This window comes from Myotis nattereri (assembly GCF_964212035.1).
Source record: "Myotis nattereri genome assembly, chromosome: 15".
Lineage (NCBI taxonomy): Eukaryota > Metazoa > Chordata > Mammalia > Chiroptera > Vespertilionidae > Myotis > Myotis nattereri.
The window spans coordinates 13,371,890-13,393,408 of NC_138090.1; the positions used below are offsets into that span (position 1 = coordinate 13,371,890).

The following is a 21,519-nucleotide window of genomic DNA, read 5'->3' on the forward strand; positions in this document are numbered from 1 at the left end:
GACTCAAGATTGGTTCCACCACACTTGGCTTGCTAAAGCCACTGCACTGAGCACAACAAAATGCAGGAATGGCCGCTTCTCACAGCCCAAGTACATCTGTGCTCACTCTGGGAGAGTGATAATAAAAAAGATGTGGTCCAAGTCTGAACAAGCTCACAACCCAGCAAGGACATGGCCGGGTAAATGTAAAAAAGTCACATGAAGCAGGTGACAAGTGTCATCACAAGATGAGATCAGGGCTGAAGGGGTCAGTCAAGGTTGCACAGAGGGTCACAGGCAGGAAGGACACCCCAGGACAAAAAGGGGCAGAGTAGGGAATGTTTGCAGCATGTTTGGGGTTCCACACAGACATGCTGGTATGTGGTGTGTGTGGAGGGCAGAGGTGGCAGAAGAAACTGAGCAGGGCCTGCAGGGTCTGTGTCCTCTGGCCAGAGGGATCAGAGGCACAAAGCAGGCAAGGGGCAGAGTATACCAGGGAGTGGAGAGCAGAGGCCTAAAGTAGTGCTCAATCAGGAGGCCATGGACACAGCCCGGTGGAGGCAATGACAGGAGGAATAGAGAAGGGGGCCAGATTGAAGAGACATTTGGGGAGTGGCAGAACCATGGGACGAGGGAAAGGAAGGCATGGAGATCACTGAGGAGTCACACCTGGGAGCAGGGTAGACAGTGACTTTCAGCAGAGAGGGAACACATGAGGATCTGATTTTTGCAGGAAGATAACCTCAGTTTGGGCCAAGCAGGTTCACAAAGCACTGAGGTTTCTGGAGGTGTGAGCTGCTCAAAGACAGCGTGGAGACAGAGGAGTAAGTTGCCTGAAGGGTCCCCCCCAGCTACCCTTTAACTGCACTTGCAGGGCCTGGCAAAGTACACCCAACCATTCACAGGCCAAACTAGAGTCTTCTGGATCCCGCAAGGAAGGTGAGAACTGCCTCCGCCTCCTCCACACCTACTTCACTTCAGCTACTGTCAGTTCTAATCAGGAACAAAACCCAAAAGAAACCAGAGAAACGAGTTGCCCAGGCTGGAGGAAGAAAGGAGAGGGGGGAGGGAAGCAGAGAGAGAGAAGAAGGTTATCCCCTATAGTTAAGAAGAACTTGCTTCAGAGAGAAAGGGGTAGAGGCTCTCACTCAGGCCGGGCCATCATCTGTTCTTATTGGTTTCACTCAACCAAATCAAGAACCATAAGAAAAGTGGCTTCAGTTCCACACTTGGCCCGCTCCTTCCTCACAAACTTTTCTTCTAAGGACTCCTAAAAGGCAGGACTAAGAGCCCTCTTTGGAAAAAGCCAGCTGCCTTCTCTGTGTCACAGACACAAAAAGTAGAGAGGACCAGGGCAAAAAGACAGGGACTTTGCCTGTCTCCATGACAGTGTGAGGGCAGGTTGCACCATGTACCTTCTGCCGCTCAAGGGACAAATGGACTTAGGACCATCTTCTGGAACCCACCAGCTTCTGCTGGGGGCTTCTCCCCCCTCAACTGAGCTCAGCCCAAGACTGGGTAAGAACCACTGGCAAAAAAATAGCTGAAAGGGTGCCTAAGTGGTGGAGGAGCCCCATCTGCAGGGCCCAGAACCTTCCACAAATCTGAGGCTGCTTTCAACTCAAGTCTCGTGCACATCCTCCCATTTATTACGAAACTGCCTCACCATGTTCCATGTGGGAGGCCACATAAAGACTTTGATCTTTAACATGGTGAAGTAACAAAGGAGCCAGTGTTGGCAGTAGTCTTACTCCCTGTATATGCCCGAGTGCCAGGATGGTCAAGCAAAGGCCAATGGGAGTGAAGGCTACTGGGGTGTGTCCCCACTGACAACAAGCTCAGGTCACTGGTTCTGACTGCAAACAGTTCAAATTCCATGAGTGACAATCACTTGTCAATTAATTGTTGGAATGGAAGCCCATACCATCCTGGCCCAATGGCCACCTTTTAGAATCGTCTACCCAATGGCTTGGCTTGCAAAGTCCTCTCCACCCTCTTGGCTGCCACCATGACTCTCAGCACAGAATGGATCAGGAGAGCAGGACAAATGATCTCTTAACCAGTGACTCACCAGGAAGTCTGTTCATGTTGACACCTTGAGCTGAGAGTCCTATTCCCATGTACCTTCAAAAAAGCACACACACAAAAGTTTGGTTAATAGATAATTATGCAATTCCCTTCTCAAATACTTCTTGGTAAAAAAAAAAATAAAAAATAGAAAAACAGGAAAAAGCAATGAATGTAGAGACTCTTTTAACATACTAGTGGTTCTTGGGGAACCTTTATATTTTGATTTTCCAATGGAAATCATCTATCATCTCAATGCCTTAAGCAGCTGAAGAATCAGCAGGTAGTACCTGTAACCAGGAACCACTGGCTTCAAGTTTCAAAGGGAAGTTTCCTGAAATCACTGCTTCCATTCCCATTGTTTCTGGCTCGAGCTGAGGTGGCAAAATCTATTCCCCAGATTGTGCTCAATCTCGTACAGTGCTTGGCAGAGCAATTCAAGATCCATCCTACAGGGACAAGCCACTGTGCAGCAAGGACCAGGACATGGAAAAAGTACAGCCAGGCCGGGTCTCTACAGGATCTTCAAGACCCTCATACAGAGCTTCTTCTCTAAACTCAATGCCCTCTCACCCCACACATCACTGCTGGCCTCCCCAATCATCCGAAAATAGGGGACGGTGGTGTGTGAGGCCCCTGAGACCCACTTTCTCACTCCTCTCACCCCAGGTGCCTCAACAACTAAGCCACCGACAGCAAGGTAGGGCCCAAGCTAGGCAATTCTGCCAAGGATATCTCAGTGACACTCAGGAGAGCGCAGGCCAAAAAAGGAAATAAACAGATTTTTTTAATCTAAATGTTGGTAGTGCACAAAGAAATGGTGAGGTATTTCCCCAAAAACTTAAATAAGAGAAATAAGTCATCAACTTCTAAGAATATAATACAAAATTAACACACAAAAAGTAGTTGTGTTTCTATACATTAACACTGAACAATCTATAAAGAAAATTAGGAAAATAATTTCAGCCCTGGCCAGTGTGGCTCAGCTGATTGGGCGTCATCCCATGCACCAAAGTGTGCTGGTGTGATTCCCAGTCAGGGCGCACGCCCAGGCTGTGGGCTCCATCCTCAGTAGGGGGTGTGCAGGAGGCAGCTGATCGATGTTCTGCTCTCACCCCAAACCCAAACATCCAAGCCCAAGAGATGGAACCTACGTTTACAGGCTCCAACCCTATGTCTTATGCCACAGTGGACAGAACAGATGCAATGTCTGCCACCCACCTCAGGATGCGGGGGCTATAGGAAGAAGTCCCAGCCATCAGAGAAAAAGCAGTCACAGCAGTACTGGGCACATGATGGACATTCAACAAATCCCTGAGGTTTGTCCTCTTGTGGGCTGGTGAAGAACCTTATCAGCTAAGTCACAGGCTCTCTCCCAGCCACATTTCAATGGGAACCTCAGTTTCTAGCTGGTATGAGGTCATAACAGAGCTATGGGACAGATAAGTGAGCCCTGAACTCAACTACAACACCCCGCGTACTATTCTCCCCTCTTGCTGCCACTTGCCTGCAGAGCTGTGAGATTAAATGACTTACAACCACAAAGCAAGTGACCACAGGAGGAGGGAAGCTCACTTCTCCATCCACTCAAGAAAAATCTAAGCAGACCTGAAGCTTCCTCTCAATCAACAATGGGTAACGTGCTGTGCTTTGCTAAGTTCTGGACCAATGTGGTCCCAGCTCACCAATAGGCTGCCAAGAATGAAGCAAAAGGAAGGGGCATACAAAAGCCCCGAGACAATAAGGAAAGGGCATACAAAAGCCCCAAACCCAAGAATGTTCTCCTGGACATATACAGTAGTACCTCTGCATCTAAGGAGCAGAAAGAATGATATCAGGAAGTCACCCTGACACTATTGCTCCTCTATTAATCTCTGGTGGCACTTGAAAATACATGGGTTGCTGGGTCCTTGCGAAAGTTGAGTAATTCAGTAAAAACAGGTGTGATAGAGACCCTTGCAATCATTCACCCATTCCACAAAGATCCTCTGTGCCCAGTATGCTGCTGGACAGAAGAGTGGAGGCTTGGAGTCAGTCCCTGCTCTCCAATGGTTTCCAGTGTCAAATCAGGGGCAGGCCAGAGAATCAGGGCACACTGACCCGGGGATTCCCAGAGGAAGTGAAGACTGGGCCAAAACCTGGTAAAGGAGATGAGAGGAAAAAGAGGAGTGTGTTCCATGCAGAAGCAGCAGAATGTGCTGAGACACGGAGGCAAGAAAGCAGCCCACGGTCAAGGAACTGCAAAAAGTTCAGGGTAGCTGGTCACAGCCTGGGCAGACCGAAAAGAGCCAAAGCTGAAGCAGGAAACAGGCTATTCCCAGCCAGTCTGCATGCTGGCTTAAGGAGTCTGAGTTTCATGGGAGGTCAATGAGAAGCTCAAGTGCTTTAGAAAGGATACAGCTGATCAAATAGCTGATATTTGGAAAATGGATCCAAGAGGCAAAACTGGAGGCTTCCAAAATCATCCACTGGAAGATGACAGGGCTGGACAGGCCAGGAGCAGTGGAATGGAGAGACATGGAAGGGCCAAGTACTCTTGAGAACATGGTGAACTTACTGGATGGGGAAGAAGCTGCCCAGGACACTGCCCAACACAACCAGCCACCAAAGAAAGCGCAATTCTCTGAGACCCGCGTGGAAAGTCTAGAGCCCAAGTGCTTAGCCAGTCAGGTGGTAAGTAGCGGCCTTTCTCCAGCTCTGCTCTAGACCTGGCATTTACACTGTGCACAAACATCTGAACAGGAAACACACCTGCATCACAGCAAATGTATCAGACAGACCCAGGTTCAAATCTAACCTCTGCCTCTGAGTTCACCATTTGTCCAAGGGCATGTCACATGGTCCAGAGAGCCCTCAGTGCAGCCACTGAACGGGATCAGACAAAGGAGCACCTGAGCACAGCTGGAAGGGCTGCTGGTGGATGACTGTCCATTAGCGCATGCACTGGAGGCTCTTCTAGCATCGGAATCTAATAAAGGAAAGCAAGCCATCCTCGAAGGCCTGGATCCTGGAACACCGAAAAACAAATGCCTCACCCTAGCTGGTTTGGCTCAGTGGATAGAGCGTCGGCCTGCAGACTGAAGGGTCCCAGGTTCAATTACGGTCAAGGGCACATGTCTGGGTTGTGGGCTGGATCCCTAGTAGCAGGTGTGCAGGAGGCAGCTGATCAAGGATTCTCTCTCATCATTGATGTTTCTATCTCTCTCCCTCTCCCTTCCTCTCTGAAGTCAATAAAAACATATATTTTTTAAAAGAAATTTGCTATCTTTAAAAAAGCCTGTTTACTTGGGATTGCTGAGCTGAAAGGAAGTGAGCATTTGTTTCCTTCTTGGTAACGGGTCAGGTGGTGCTAAGAACCACTAACCTAACATACAGGCTGCCTTGGACGCCTGGGAGTGAGGCAACAAGAGCACTCACCCCGAGCAGGTGGCTGGAACAGACAAAGCTAAACTTCCCACACTTCCCGTCTCCACTGGGTCCCTCTTCTCTTTTTGTGCTTTCTCTCTTTCTTTTTTATTTTAGAGGGAGGAAGGGGGAAGGGGTAGGAGGGGGAGAGAGAAAGAGAGCGAGCGAGGGAAACATCGATATGTCGTCCCACTTATTTATACACTCATTGCTTCATTCTTTTTTTTTTTAAATATATTTTATTGATTTTTTACAGAGAGGAAGGGAGAGAGATAGAGAGCTAGAAACATCGATGAGAGAGAAACATCAATCAGCTGCCTCCTGCACATCCCCCACTGGGGATGTGCCTGCAACCCATGTACATGCCCTTGACCGGAATCGAACCTGGGACCCTTCAGTCTGCAGGCCGATGCTCTATCCACTGAGCCAAACCGGTTTCGGCTCATTGCTTCATTCTTGTATATGCCCTGACTGGGGATTGAACCCACAACCTTGTATTATCAGAATGATGCCCTAACCAGCTGAGCCACCCAGCCAGAGCAGGGCTCGCTTCTCAAGCAGCAGGGTATATCTGAGGAGCTGAGGGAGAAAATTATTTACCCCCTCACAAAATGCAGCAATATGGGGAAGAAGCACCACTGGTCAGAGGTGAGGCGGCCAGTAAGTATAGAGAGATAACAGATGAGCTCTTCGTGGCAGTGAGGCCATGAGTCGGCTCTACCTTCTCAATTTCGACCCTTCACTGCCCAAACCACAACAAGCCCTAGAGTTAGAAGAGTGACTCTGCCCCTCTGTTGGGCTCCAGAGAGAAGAGGCAGCAAGCGGGTGCTGCTCAGGCCAAGGTGGTTTCAGATCCGCCACAGAGCAGCGGAGGAGCAGCAGCAGTTGCAGCAAAGGCCCTTGGCGGACCAAACAGCCAGGTCCACCCTGAGGCTCTCACCATCCACGGCAGCCAGCGGGGCTGAACTGGGGCCCTGGAGAAGAACCTGCCTGGTGGCTTCTACGGCCCACACTACCCTCCACCCCCTCTGCTGACTCTCCCACAAAAGCAACTGTCTGCTGAAACCACTGCAGTCATGTGGAGAAATGTGAGCACACTTGTCAGCTTTCTTCTTTTTTTTTCCCTCTTTGGTTTTACAGATTTTCTACAATTAAAACAAATTACTTTGATAGTCATAGAAAAATCATTTCAAGAGTCAGCTGATGGCCGCACACTGAGGTTGTTGGCTCTCACCCATTTCAGAGCCAAAGGGCTACACTGGTGTACCGGGTCTCACGGTCAGCTCCTCAGTACACCCAGTTCCCTGAGCCTGGACAAGAGGGCGGAAGAGTGAGCCGCAGGAAATGGTCAAAATCCCTGCTCAGTGGAGGAGCTGGTGCTCCAGTTCACATGGCACCTGGAGCATCCCAAGCACGACCCAGAGCACACACTCAGGGAACCCTGCTGCAATGACACAGGATCAACATTAGCTCCAATTGGCGAGCGATTCTTTCACAACCCAGGCAGGCCTGGTGATGGGCAGAGGACAGGACCTCAGAAACTGGACCTCTGGACTTTCACACCCTCCAGAGACGCAGAACAAGGCAAGGGGGGGAGGAGACCATTGCTTTGCTGTAATTCCCCATCCAGTCCCTCTGGCATTCCCTTCCTGCCCCCTGAAGAGAAGCACCTGAAGAGTTTTCAAGTGACAGCAATACTTTACAGCAGGGGTCTGGGGACACCCCAGACTCTGGCCTCAGACACTCCAGCCTAACTCAGTATTGTGGGTCTTGGATGTCACTCCCTATCTCAGGTTCCCTATCAGAAGAGGAAAAACTGGATTAATGGCCTCCTAAGCTCCGTCTCAGCTCTGATCTAGAGACCCCAATTCTTGGCAGAATGTCTGTGTACTGTTGCAAATGTGCTATATCCAGGTGCCAGCCAAGATGGGGTAGACCTACAACACCAATTAATGCCATCAAGAAGACATTAAAAGGCCCTAGCCCGTTTGGCTCAGTAGATAGAGCATCGGCCTGTGGACTGAAGGGTCCCGGGTTCGATTCCGGCCAAGGGCACATGCCTGGGTTGTGGGCTCAATCCCCGGTTGGGGGGCATACAGGAGGTAGCTGATTAATAATTCTCTCTCATCAGTGATGTTTCTATCTCTCTATCCCTCTCCCTTCCTCTCTAAAATCAATAAAAATATATTTTTTTAAAAAGACATTAAAAGAAAAGAGGTGGCTCGGTTGGTGTTGCTCAGTGGTTGAGCGTCAACTTATGAACCAGGAAGTCATGGTTCGATTCCCAGTCAGGGCACGTGCCAGGTTGTGGACTCAGTCCCCAGTGTGGGGGGCACAGGAGGCAGCCGATCAATGACCTACATCATTGATGTTTCTATCTTTCTCTTCCTCTCCCTTCATCTCTGAAATCAATAGAAATATATTCACAAAAAGAAAAGAGGTGCACTCTCCCTCCCGGGTGCACGCCTGTGCCTTCCCCCCCCCCCCGCCCCCAGGCAATTTACCTTTGTCTTTCTTCCTCCTAAGCTCCAAGGGCCCTGCTGCCTCTGTAACTTACTTCCTGAGCACAGGCAGCCCAGCTGGCTCACTTCTACTACCTCTGTAACTTTCTAAATAAACTCTCTTTTATAACTTAAAAAGAAAGAAAGAAAATACAGGCTGTGGTGGGTAGCTCAGTTGGCTAGATTATCGTCCCAAGGTTGCAGGTTGGATCTCTGATCAGGGCACATAAAAGAAGCAACCAATAAAAATATAAATAAGGCCGAAACCGGTTTGGCTCAGTGGATAGAGCATCGGCCTGCAGACTGAAAGGTCCCGGGTTCGATTCCGGGCAAGGGCATGTACCTGGGTTGCGGGCACAACCCCAGTAGGAGATGTGCAGGAGACAGCTGATAGATGTTTCTCTCTATGTTTCTAACTATCTCTCTCCCTTCCTCTCTGTAAAAAATCAATAAAATATATTAAAATATATATATATATATATATATATATATATATATATATATATGTAAAACAACAAATCGGTGTTTCTCTCCCCCCACCGCACCCCCCACCTCCTCTCTCTCTAAAATAAAAAAATTTTTTTTTAAGCAGCTGTACTCAGCTTTCTTACAAAAAGAAAGAAAAAAGCCCTAGTCAGTTTGGCTCAGTAGATAGAACATTGGCCTGTGGACAAAAGGGTCCCAGGTTCGATTCTGGTCAAGGGCACATACCCAAGTTGCAGGCTCAATCCCCAGTAAGGGGTGAGTAGGAGGCAGCCAATCAATGATTATCTCTCATCACTGGTGTTTCTATCTCTCTCTCCCTCTCCCTTCCTCTCTGAAATCAACAAAAAAATTCTTTTTAAAAAAAGAAAAACAAAATAAAGGAAATTGCAGAACGTGTGCCTTAAGACTAAAGATGTTCAATAAAATATTTAAAAAAAAAAAAGACTAAAGATGCAATAATCCTCAATAAAACAGTAACAAACAAAATCCAACAACATATTAAAAGGATTACACATCATGACCAAGTGGGTTTTATCCCAGGAAAGCAAGGGTAGTTGATAATAAACCACATTAATAGAACAAGCAAAACAAATCCACATGATCATCTCAATGGACACAGAAAAAGCACTTGACAAAATCCCATTACATCCCTTCATGATTAAAACACTCAGAAAACTATGACTAAAAAGGGACTTCCTCACCATGACGAAGGGCATTTGTGAGAAACCTGCAGCTCACAATCTCAATGGCAAAAGATTGAAAGCTTTTCCCCTAAAATCAGAAACAAGACAAGATTTTTCACCACTGATATTCAACACTGTACTGGAAGTTCTAGCCAGAGCAATTGGATAAGAAAAGAAACAAAAGGCATCCAATTGAAAGGAATAAGTAAAATGATCTCTATTTGCAGATGACATGATCCTATATATAGAAAATCCCAAATACAAAGAGAGCCTCCAAGAGCTGGTAAACAAACTCAGTAAAGTCACAGGATACAAGATAAACATACAAAAAACAGTCATGCCCAGCTGGTGTGGCTCAGTGGTGAAACATCGACTCCTGCACCTGGTCAGGGCACATGCCTGGGTTTCGGGCTCAGTCCCCTGCACATCCCCAGGGGGCGTGCAGGAGGCAGCCGACTGATGTTTTTCTCTTTCTCAAATCAATAAAATCATACTAAGAAAAAAAATATATGTACATATATATTTCCTCAAGTGAGGATAAAAAATATATATAACAAGTATTAGTGAGGATGGAAAGAAACTGAAACCTTCATACATTGCTGGTGGAGATGTAAAATGGTGTAGTCACTATGGGAAAAAAGTGGTTTCTCAAAAAGTTAAACATAATTTGTAATATCTTAACTAATAAAAAAAAAAAAAAAGTTAAACATAGAAGGATCCAGCAATTCCACTCTTAAGTATACACCCAAAATAACAGAAAGGAAGGACTCAAATGGACACTTGTATGGCAATGTTCTTCACACCATTATTCACAAGAGCCAAAAGATGACAAAAACCTGTGTCCATCAATAGATGAATGAACAAAATGTGGTATTAACATACTGCCATAAAAAGGAATGAAACTCTGATACAAGCCACAACATCAATAAACCCTGAAAACCTTATGCTAAGTGAAATAAAAAGTCAGATGTAAAAGGACAAATATTGTTTGATTCCACTTATATGAATTATACAGGCAAATTCAAAGAGAGAAAGTAAATAAAAGGTTACCAGGGGCTGAGAAGAGGGGGGATGGGGAGTTATTGCTTAGTGAGTACAGAGTTTGTGTTTGGGATGATGGAAAACTTTTGGAAATAGATAGTGGTGGTGGTTGCACAACATTGTGACTGTAATTAATACCACTGGGGAAAAAAATACCACTGAATGAACCACTGAAAAATGGTCATAATAGCATATTTTATGCTATATATAGTTTACCATACACACACACACGAAGAGTCACCAAGAACACCTCTTTGGCTCTGTGTGCCAGCATGAACCTCATCTGGCTTTCCCAGATAAGACGAGTAGGCCTTGGCACAGAGCACAGTGCAAAGCATCAGAGCATTCTGGCCTCACATCTGGAGCAGCAAAAACAAGTCCCATGTGGCTCAGCTGGTTAGAGTATTGTCCCACCCACCAAAAGGTGGCGGGTTCCATCCCCAGTTGGAGCACATGCGGAAGCAACTGATTGATGTTTTCTCTCCTCTCTCTCCCTTCCTCTTTCTGAAATCAATTTTTTTTATATATATTTTTTAATACATATTTTATTGATTTTTTTACAGAGAGGAAGGGAGAGGGATGAAGAGTTAGAAACATCAATGAGAGAGAAACATCGATCAGCTGCCTCCTGCACACCCCCTACTGGGGATGTGCCCACAACCAAGGTACATGCCCCTGACCGCAATCGAACCTGGGACCCTTCAGTCCGCAGGCCAACACTCTATCCACTGAGCCAAACCAGTTAGGGCCTGAAATCAATTTTTTAAAAAAATGAAGTCATCACTACAAGTACACAGCAGTTGACAAGAGTGAAAAACACAGACCTAGCTCCTTTTACTGTCTATCAATTTCTTAGAGGGAAGGTGGATTTTATGGGCTGGCAAGTTCATAGGCACTTTTAATAAATGTTGCATAAGGTATATGAACCAATTACTATGGGACGTAATAATTTTTAATTTAAGCTCTATCAACTGGATGTATCCAGGCCCACAGAGCTCTGGTGGGAGTGACAAAGAGGAGATAGGCAACAAGGTCTTCAGCCTTAGGGCTGGAGGCTTTTGGGGGTTTCAGGAAAGTACCAACTCCGCTGCCATTCTCTGGTGAAAGGGCCAGTCACGATTGCCCCTGCCCCAGACCCCCAAGGAGGTACTGCAATCTCATCTGACAGCTTCATCTTGACATCTAACACCTTAGCCACAGCTCAGCAAGCCGCCAATCTTGTTCCTATCAGAACCTGCCCCAGATAAAGAAATCAACAGCTTCACAACAGAGATCTCAGGGACCATGGTTATAAAAATGGTCCCTCAGAGACATTTCAGGAAAAACACCGACTGACATTTAAGTTTGAAATGAGGGCTATTTGGTGCTGGGGATTCTATTTCATAGTCTGATGGAGCTGCTTAAAGTCACAGTTCACAACACTGGCTACTGTGTGCAAGCTGCTCCTCCAGCAGCCACACCCCCACCCTCACCCTCTGCCAGAAAGCCACCCAGTAACCCACTGAGCCCAACTCTGGTCTCAGAGTATTCTGGCCTCACATCAGGGCCAGAAAAAAGAAGTCCCATATGGCTCAGTTGGTTAGAGCATCATCCCATCCACCAAAAGATAGCAGGCCCACAAAGACAGGAGGGGCAGAGATGAATGAACTCAGCATGAGCACCATCCAAGGAAGAAGAGGCCTGAAGGCAAAGGGGCTTTGAGTCAGGATATGCTTTGCAGGAAATAAGGCTGTTCTGAATGTGGGTCAGGAGAGCTCATGCATCCACTGTCACCAGCACCATCAAACACCCAGGAGCCCACAGACAGAAAGAAACAGACCAGCCCGCTTGGGTGGCCGTAGGCAGGTTACTCACATACCTGGGTTCTGGCTCCTTCCCTAAAAGGCAGACAGAATCTCAAGTACCAAGCCTTGACTTTCCAGAGGCTGGCTGCCACATTCAAAAACCAAATATACTGGCCTTAACCAGAGGTAGCCAGTAGGCACACCAGCTTAATGTGAAAGGGGTGCCACCAGATCCCATTTCTAGTAAGCTCTGGCCCCTATCCTCTACCTCTCTGGCTCTGTGTAATTACAGAGCTGGTGCACAGCTGAGTGTGGACATGGTAAATGCTCTTAGCTACTCAGACATTAACCCTTAACTCTCTAGTTACAAGTCTTCATCCAGAAATTGGCTTTGAGTTTGCTGATGTGTAACTTAACACCTTTCATTATTTTCAGCAGAGGGTCTTATTCCAGTAACCTAGCCCACCATTACACGGAAATTCTATTCCAATGATTCTGAAAACATCAAATTCCATGTATTAAATCACTTTCCACTTAAAATATCTGGAATGGTTTCTGTTTTCTGCACTGGCCTTAAATGATACAACATACATAATGGCAATCACCTGTATTTATCTAAACCCCCCTCCCCTCTGTTGTCCATTTTTAATGTAACTATGTCAGGTGTTGAAAGATCCTATGTATTATTTTATAATTAAAAAATTAATCTATAGATAAAATAAAAATGCATTTTGGCTAAAAAACAAACAAGCAACTATGCCCTGGCTGGTTTAAGTCAGAGGTTAGAGCATCAACCCACATACCAAAGTGTCACAGGTTCAACTCCCGGTCAAGAGCAGGTAGCTCAGTTGTAAGTTGGACCCTTGGCCTAGTCAGGGTGCAAGGGGGAGGCAGCCAATTGAAGTGTCTCTCTCGTGTTCATGTTTCTTTCCCTCTCCACCCCCTTCCACTCTAAAAATCAATGGAAAAAATATCCTTGGGCCCAGCCAGTGTGGCTCAGTGGTTGAGCATAGACCTATGAACCAGGAGATCACGGTTCGATTCCTGGTCAGGGCACAGGCCCCAGTTGTGGGCTCGATCCCCATTGTGGGGTGTGCAGGAGGCAACTGGTCAATGATTCCCTCAACACTGATGTTTCTATCTCTCTCCCTCTCCCTTCCTCTCTGAAATCAATAAACATATCTATATATTTTTTAAATATCTCTAGGTGAGGATTAAAGAAATATTTTTAAAGCAACTATAACTACTGATAAACTCCTAGCACAACAGTTAGTAAGAGAGCATTCTAGCCCTAACCGGTTTGGCTCAGTGGATAGAGTGTCAGCCTGCAGACTCAAGGGTCCCAGGTTCGATTCCAGTCAAGGGCATGTACCTTGGTTGTGGGCACATCCCCAGTGGGGAGTGTGCAGGAGGCAGCTGGTCGATGTTTCTCTCTCATCGATGTTTCTGACTCTCTATCTCACGCCCTTCTTCTCTGTAAAAAATCAATAAAATATATTTTTTTAAAAAAAGAGAGCATTCTATAAAATACCGCATGCCAATTTCAGACACATTGTTTTGTAAACTGGGTCACAACCAGTTCTACTCAACAAACCATCCCTCTGCTTCTTTGCTTTTAGTTCAGCTCCACCTCAACAATGTCCTTTAGAAGACGCGAGCGGGGCCCTCAGACCATCTGGGCACAACTGCCCGTCTCCTCTCTCCACCTCTTATCTTCCAACTGCCCCCACCCTGAAGGCCAGTCGGTTTTATCTCAATATGAAACTCTGACCAAAAAATAGCAGCTGCCTGCTGCATTGTGCAGTGAAAAAACTTCCGGGGCTCTTGTCTGGACAAGAATGAATGCTGTGACCAGCAACATTCGCCATGAAAGCTGAGGGGCAGTGGGAGTACTTGAGCCTCACCTGCCATCCAGAACTTAAACGGCCATGGCATCCCAGGCCATCTCTAAGGTCCAAGAGGTCAGAAAGGAAGAGAGCCTTTCAGAGGGGTGCAAGAACCTTACCCAGCCCCTCCCTTACTTCCCTACACTGCCCAGAGCATCTTTTTCTGGCCCCTTCACGACAAATGAACTGGGCTGTGTTCCACCACCAAGTCCTCTAGCCTCATTTCTAGCAATAGAGCCATGATCTTACATTTCAATTACAACCAAATACTGAGGATCCTGGAGCTACAATGATATTTTATGTGAATTTTGAACAGAATTTCTGAAGAGGCAGAGGACAGCCTTGCATTTAGACACCACGTTATCCATCTCTTTCCCAGTGATCAGTCCCTTCTTTCCAACTTGACCCCTGACTACAGGGAACCACTCTGGAGCCCTCATTCCTTCCCAATGACACCGGGATAAGATGGCTCACTGTGCCTGCCATGCAGAGCTGCTGAGTCCATCCTCCTATGCTCCAGCTCCCACTTTCCCTCTAACAGGGAATCTCTCTTACGTGGTGACCCATCTAAAGAAAAGACCAAACATTTCAGAAAACAAACACACACAAAAGAACAAAATGGGGGGCAGGAAAGGGAGGGTGCAGTGTGAAGTGAAATTTAGAAATTTCTCTGGAGACTAATCCTTGACTAAGAAAGTACCCAGTTATAAAGAAAGAAGCCACACACTCCCCACTCTCAGCCTGCAGTTGAAACCAGATGGTGACATATATTGGGCAGGGAGGTCCCAGGGAGGCCCACATATGCTCTAAGCAGGATCAGGTCCTACCAGAAAAATGGATACCACGTGGACTTCAGACCTCTCACCCCATATCCAAATAGACCTGGGCTTTAACCCCCAACACAAGCAGTACAATACTCCAAGATGCCCCAGAGCCCAAATACTCCATGTCTCCAGAACAGTGCAATGTGTTACTAGGGAGAGATGCAGCCACAGCCCGGCATCTGCCCACGATGCCATCAGTGGTCGGGGCAGTCAGGGAGAACAGGGCACAACTGCCACCTGTACCTGCCTTAGGCAATGACAGCACTTACTTTTCAGGGCAGACAGGACAAGGCCTTCCCCAGGTCCACAGCTGAGTGCCAAACTTCTCAACAGCACTGGACAATGCAGAGACCAGACATAAGCAAGAGGACCTGAGCCGAAGTGGCTCTCCAAACCAGAATTGTGGCAGGTGAGGTCTTCATTGAATGAGTAGCTCTTTGGGTCGCCATGGAAAATCACAGACAGCGTTGTCTTCATTGTTGTCTTGGTAAAACCAAAATACCAGAAAACAGCTGTATAGGAAGTCCTTTCACCTCTGAGAAGCCTCTCTAGCTATCAGTCTTCAACATCCCACCTCTGCAGCTCTCCATGCAAAATAAATGCCAGCCAAGAAAGAAAAAAGTCATCTGCCGTGGGAAAACCAAGCATGGAGTCAAGGAACCTAAGCCACTGGCCCACCACTGGCCAGGACTCTCAGCCAGAGGGGCTTGGCTAACCCAGACCAGAAGAGTCTCTTCTCCCCATTCCACTCTCAAAAGTGTGAACAGATCCAAAGTCCTCATACCCTGCTACTGCATTCAGAATAAAGCCCATGCTGCTTGGCCACAGCACAGAAGGTATTTCTTTCTTTCTTTTTTTAATATATTTTATTGATTTTTTACAGAGAGGAAAAGAAACAGATAGAGTTAGAAACATCGATGAGACAGAAACATTGATCAGCTGCCTCCTGCACACTCCCTACTGGGGATGTGCCCGCGACCAAGATATATGCCCTTGACTGGAATTGAACCTGGGACCCTTGAATCTGCAGGCTGACGCTCTATCCACTGAGCCAAACCGGTTAGGGCCAGAAAGTATTTCTGATCTGGCCCCTGCCTGCTCATGTTCTGTGTTCCACATCTTTTTATGCACCTTTCTGCCTGAAATATCTGCTTCTCACTTTGTTCATGGCACCCTCTAACTCTTCCTTCCAGATGTAGAATCATCACCTCTTCAATGAAGCTTTCCCCAAACTCTCAGGTACAAGAGGAGTCCAACCTTGGGTATAAAATACCTTGATTGGCCTTTTCTACACCACTTTGTGAGTTCCAGTGTACAGGCACATCTGCCTCCTCTCTAGACAGACCTCATGCCTGAGCTCCTGGGGCCCAGGCCGAGGACTGGAACAAAACAATGGGTGCCTCACTGTGATGTGTAGAATTAATGGATGGATGCACTGCTGCCTGGCCAAAGGAAGTCCCTGCAAGTGCAAGCAAGGGCAGGCTGGCTGTGGCCAGAGGCCCTTCTTAGGGCCTAGGCACCGGCTACAGAGGAGAGTCCCACAACTCTATCCAGTGCTCTAGCCCAGGCTTGCTGTTCTTGAGTAGAGCCACCCATCACATGTCAGAAGGCCACCACCACTGGGATGATGTTACAATCTATTTTGAGGGTCACCCTGGAGCATCTGTCAGCCTGGTCAGCCACACCCTCCATGTGTCATCACTAACTGCTGTGGACACCCAAAGGTCCACAAACTCTGACTGAGCAAGTCATTTCCTCAAGGGACCCTCAGCTTCAGGGCCTCCTTGGCTTCCTAACACGATCAACCCAGATGCCCTTATCTCCTGGCACCAGTGGCAGGGCTCTGATGTCTCCTCACCCCACCAGACCTGCTCCTGGGGTTCCCAGCTCCGGTGACTCTGCAAAAAGTATCTGAATTCCATCAGTCTGTGCTAAGCTCTTAGCTCAAACACAGTCCCTCCTTCTCCACTCTCTCTCTATTTGGGGAGTACCCAGAAAGTCCAGAAACCTGACAACAAGCTAGTTACCGACCTAACTCATTTTAGGTCCAAACGTTCTCACCTGCTGGGAAACTCTTGTCCCTCAAGACCATGCCCAGTTTCTGCCTCCTCTTATAGAGTCTTTCAGTCCACTCTCTACTGAGTAGGCCACAGGCTCCCTGAGGACAAGGCTGGCCTGTGCTGGCTTTACCTTTGTTCTCCCTGCAGCTAGCATGGGCCTGGCACACAGTAGGTCTGATTAAATTTTCTATGAAACTTTAAAAAGAAACCTTTCTAATTTGATGAGCTTAGTGTGCAGAGGATGTTTTTCTACAAAAGATATTGCAGAACAAAGGCCGTTCTGGAAAATACTGACACTGACAATTGGGTTCATAAATATCTTTTACAAAAGAAGCCCACACTCAAATCAACAGAAAAACAAGTTTACAGATTCAATGAGGTGTAAGTCAACCAAGCCCAGTCAGAGCATGCCACACTTGTCTGGCACCTTTTAGTTCTGTCCCCTAAGAACACTGTGATCCCCTAAGAATCTAAATGGACATTCTATCACTCTCCTCAGGGAAGGAATGCAATGAGGAAAGGCAGCAGCAACATGGAGACACATGTCTGGGAGCAGGCAAGGACATCTGACAAGTTAAGCTACTCTATTGCACACCCTAAGCCCTGAGGCCAGGAAAGATCACCAAACATCCCAGGGGCTCAGGGCTCATCCACAAAATAGGTACATCATCATCAGCTCCACACACTTTCCAGGACACTGTGAGGATCAACTAGATAATACAAAAAAGCTACACCACCAGCCAACACCTGGGTCATGGACCAAACCCGGGTCAGAAACACACCTCCAACATTGACAGGAAACAGGAAGCAAGCTGATAATTGTTCTGTAACTGCACTAGGTCTCCTCGAAACCACACCTAGCCCATACCAACAACTGGCTACACCCTAGCCACAAGGCTTTCAGGAATTCTATAAAGAGACCATGATGGGATGTACATATATTTGCCATTTGACAGTAGTCAACTGAAGCAGGCTACCAAGGCATACATGACCACCTGCACCTTTTTAAAACTGAGGTTTCCTGCCCTGGCCAGTGTACTAAATGGTTAGAGCATCAGCCCTTGCACAGGAGGATCAAGGGTTTAATTCTGGTCAAGGGCATATACTTGGGTAGCAGGTTTGATCCCCAGCCTGGTAGGGGTCAGCTTGAGTTCAGGAGCCAACCAATCAATGTGTCTATCAGATCAATGTTTCTCTCTCTTCCCCTTCCTCCCTCCCAACCCCCTCCTTTCCCCTCTAAAAAATCAATGGGAAAAAAATATCCTCAGGTGAGGATTAACAACAACAAACTGAGGGTTCCAGGTTAGCTCACTGGCTACAGTTACCATATGTAAAAATGCTGAAAACAAAAGCTGAGAAAAGATGCCCAACTCTTTCATTTTGTAGCAACACCTAAGTAAGGCAATCTAACAAGACACAGGGCCTTTCCAGCAAGATCTACTTACAACTGAAATGTTAAAGTTAGATGAAGGACTCTAGGTGTCTACGTTTCAACATTCCCCTTCTGAAAAATTTTTCTTTTCTCTCTCTCACTCAGTTACAGAGAAAACAATCCATTTTCCTCCCTACAAGTTTAAAAAATGCTCCTCAGTTTCCTTGGCAATATGAGACTCCAGCACCAACATTTCAGTCTATACTGTAACTGTTTTCGCAGTGTTTTGTGCTTTTTTAAATCCTCACGTGAGGATTTTTCTCTCTCTTTCTCTCTTCTTCTCTTCTCTTCTCTTCTCCTCTCTCTTTCTTTCTCTCTCTCTCTCTCTCTCTCTCTCTCTCTCTCTCTCTCTCTCTCGTTAATCCTCACCTGAAGATATTTTTCCCATTGATTTTTAGAGGGTAGAAGGGAGGGGAGAGACAGAAACATCGATGTGAGAGACAAATGAAATGGTTGCCTCTCGCACTCGCCCTGCCAAGCCTGCAACTGAGATACGTGCCCTTGACCAGTTTTGAACCTGGGACTCTTCAATGCACGGCCGGCGCTCTAACCACTGAGCCAAACCAGCTAATGCTCACAAGTTTGTTTTAAGACACCACTCTCATTCACACTAGTTCAAGCACATAAGATATATGTGCTTTTATCACAGAGTGGGAAGGGAAAATAGAAGCTTTAAAGCCCTCCAATAGTATGTTTCTTATCTGTAAAAGCACTAGATGGGAATAAAAGTAAAAAATACAATAGCTTCCCATGATCAGAATTCAGAATCACAGAACTATAGAGTTAGAAGCATCTAAGCTGCTGGCCTACCTCCCCACAGTGCAGACAAGGAAAGCCCCACATTCCACCCACAATCACACAACCCACTCAGGCAGGGATGTTACGACGTCACCGAGGAAGCAGGCAAAGCTCTGACTGGCCATCCTGTCCCCAGTACAGCCCTTTGGCACCACAAGGGGACAGTTCCTAGGAGAGAGAAAGTATTCTGAATATTCAAAAACACATATTCAGGGTTAGCACAAAGGTCACTGAGGGGGTTGGCAAACTTCCCACACCAGACTTCGGATCTGATGAGGAAAGCCTTCCCAAGACAGTTGCAATCATGTTATTTCATAACTTAGACACCTGCTTTGTCACAATCACTGGAAAAAAGGGAGACTGGGAGAAGAAAAAGGAAGAAGAAAAAGGAAAACTCTTCCTTCTGATGCCTTGTGTCTGCTTAGATCACCATAAAATAGGGAACCTCCCTAATGCTGACTTTAATGAGGGCCTTCCTAAAGCTGGTTCAACTGGTGTTCAAGTCCCTGGACAGAAAAACAAGTTTATGAGCAGCATAAAGTCAGCTGATTCTGACCATGTGCATGCTGTTTACCCTGAGATGACAGGCCAGTCGCTGCCACAGTTTTGATGAATGCGGTAGAGACTCTATTACCCCTTTGAAGGCTCCTGGGGCCTCTACATGACTAAATGCCATAAAATGAACCTTGAATGCAGTAAGAGTATGAAAAGAAGGGAAGTCACAAACACCAACCTTCAGTGGGGAGAACCCCATTTTGAGCGCTGAATGATTAATGCAAACTTGTTACTTGTTTCTCTGACCTATGACATAGCTCATCACTAAAAAGAAGTCCCCTCCTCTGCCCGGAATGGATCTAGTTGTCATCAAGGGCTGATGCTTAAACCAGGCGATGCCTAGTCAGGTAACAGAGGCAGCCCAGACCCATGTGGCTCGGAGGTTCACAACATTCACAAGTGTCAGCCAGGAGACTTCGAACTCTGACCACAGGGAACAGCTTGGTGTTGGGGGAAAGAAGGTGGTAAGGAGGGGCTTACCCATCTCTTCCTTTGCTGACAATCTTCACCTCAAAGTAATAAATGCCACAGGCAGCAGGTATGGGATGGGTGGCACGCACTGAGGCTGCATCTTTGTGATTTTTGCCGTGACCTAATTAGAGAGGGCAAGGGATAAATTTCAGCGCAAGGAAATGCAAATGGGAAAACACCTCATTCTTCTCTGATCATGGCAACTTCACCACTCCATGGCCAGAGGAGGCTCTGACACAGTCTAAGGAATAATTAGACAACTGAACAAACACATAAACCTCCCACCTTTGGCTCACCTCCTCCTGAGAACAGCAACCCTCCCACACAAACCAAAGGAGGGTACAGGCAATATGGATATATGAGAGAGATTTCCCAAAACTGCCTGCAATCTAGACTCTCCAGAATACAGACAGCCCACCTGGGAGAGCAGGGGAGGAGGCACCCCCCCCCCCCCCCCCCCCCGGCCAACTTCAGCACAGAACCCCAGGACCAGTCTGGGAGTCTGGCAGATCAGCAAGCCCATGGGCCTCTGGCTCGGGGAGAAAATGTGACTATCCCTTTACCCCTTTCTTCAGACACTGCTGGAACCAAGCAGTGGTAAGAGGGGCCCAGCTGGAGCTGGAGCTATCCCAGGACAAGCAGGAAGGCCCTCGGCTGGAAGGTCCAACCGAGCACTGGGTCTGGTCACACCTGTTGCAGTTCTCTTGACATCGGGTGTTTCAGGGCAGAGCAGACTAGGCACTCCAGCCTCGGCCTGGTCAGCCCCACCACGCTGGACACCCGCAGGGACTAGGGCCTAACTCGGAGCACAGGGCCGGAGAAGGGCCGTGATGGGGTAAGGGCTGGGCAGCACAGCCACTGGGCAGACGCTCTGGCCTTTTCCTCCCTCTGCCAAACAGGCTAATACCTTTGTAGTGGACGCGGAGGTTACCCTGGGAGAGGCCGATGTAGTTGTACTTGTCCTTGGGGCTCCAGGAGCGCGGCAGCGGCGTCTCGTGCTGGTTGACCGCGGGGTACAGGCGCTGCAGGCGCCGGCTCAGCTCCTGCTCCCCTGGGGACGGCAGACCGCCCCCAGCGCCCCCGCCGGAGGAGTCTCCAGCCTGCGGGCTCCCAGCTCCCCGGTCCACCGTCGCCGCCGCCATCTTGGAGGGAGATCAGCTATTGTGTCACTGGAGGCGGGGAGGAGCGGGACCAGATCCGCACCGCTCAGCCAATGATCCGCAAGTCTACCGGAGCCGCAGGGAAACCGAGTCCGAGTCCGGCACTTCTCTTTCAACACGGCCACGCCTCGCCACATTTCGAACTCTATATCCCACAATGCAGAGCTCTACAGAGGCAGTCCGACTCGGGATGGCAAGGAACTTTGGGAAATGTAGTTCAGACTTGTTCAGCCATAGGCCTGTTCGGCCGAAACTTCGGGACACTGAAAACTACAATTCCCGCTTGCAACGCGGCTCTGGCCTCTCAGTTCAGCTCCCTCCTCCAGGGTCTAATGTTTATCCCCGATTCTCGGGTCTGGTAGCTAGAGTCAAGTATGCTGTAGTGAT

At 47.6% G+C, this 21,519-nt stretch overlaps 1 protein-coding gene across 1 annotated transcript in view; it reads right to left on the reverse strand.

The window, feature by feature from the left end:
- The window catches only part of RANBP10 (RAN binding protein 10), a 52,398-nt gene extending 31,129 nt beyond the window's left edge, over positions 1-21,269 (reverse strand). The window contains exons 1-3 of the mRNA XM_081107603.1: positions 20,880-21,269; positions 19,982-20,093; positions 2,051-2,103 (exon numbers count right to left, since the gene is read on the reverse strand). Of these exons, the coding sequence (XP_080963729.1) occupies positions 2,051-2,103; positions 19,982-20,093; positions 20,880-21,114 (400 nt within the window). The 5' untranslated portion in view covers positions 21,115-21,269. The remainder of the gene's footprint in view (positions 1-2,050; positions 2,104-19,981; positions 20,094-20,879) is intronic.
- Positions 21,270-21,519: the final 250 nt, after the last annotated feature.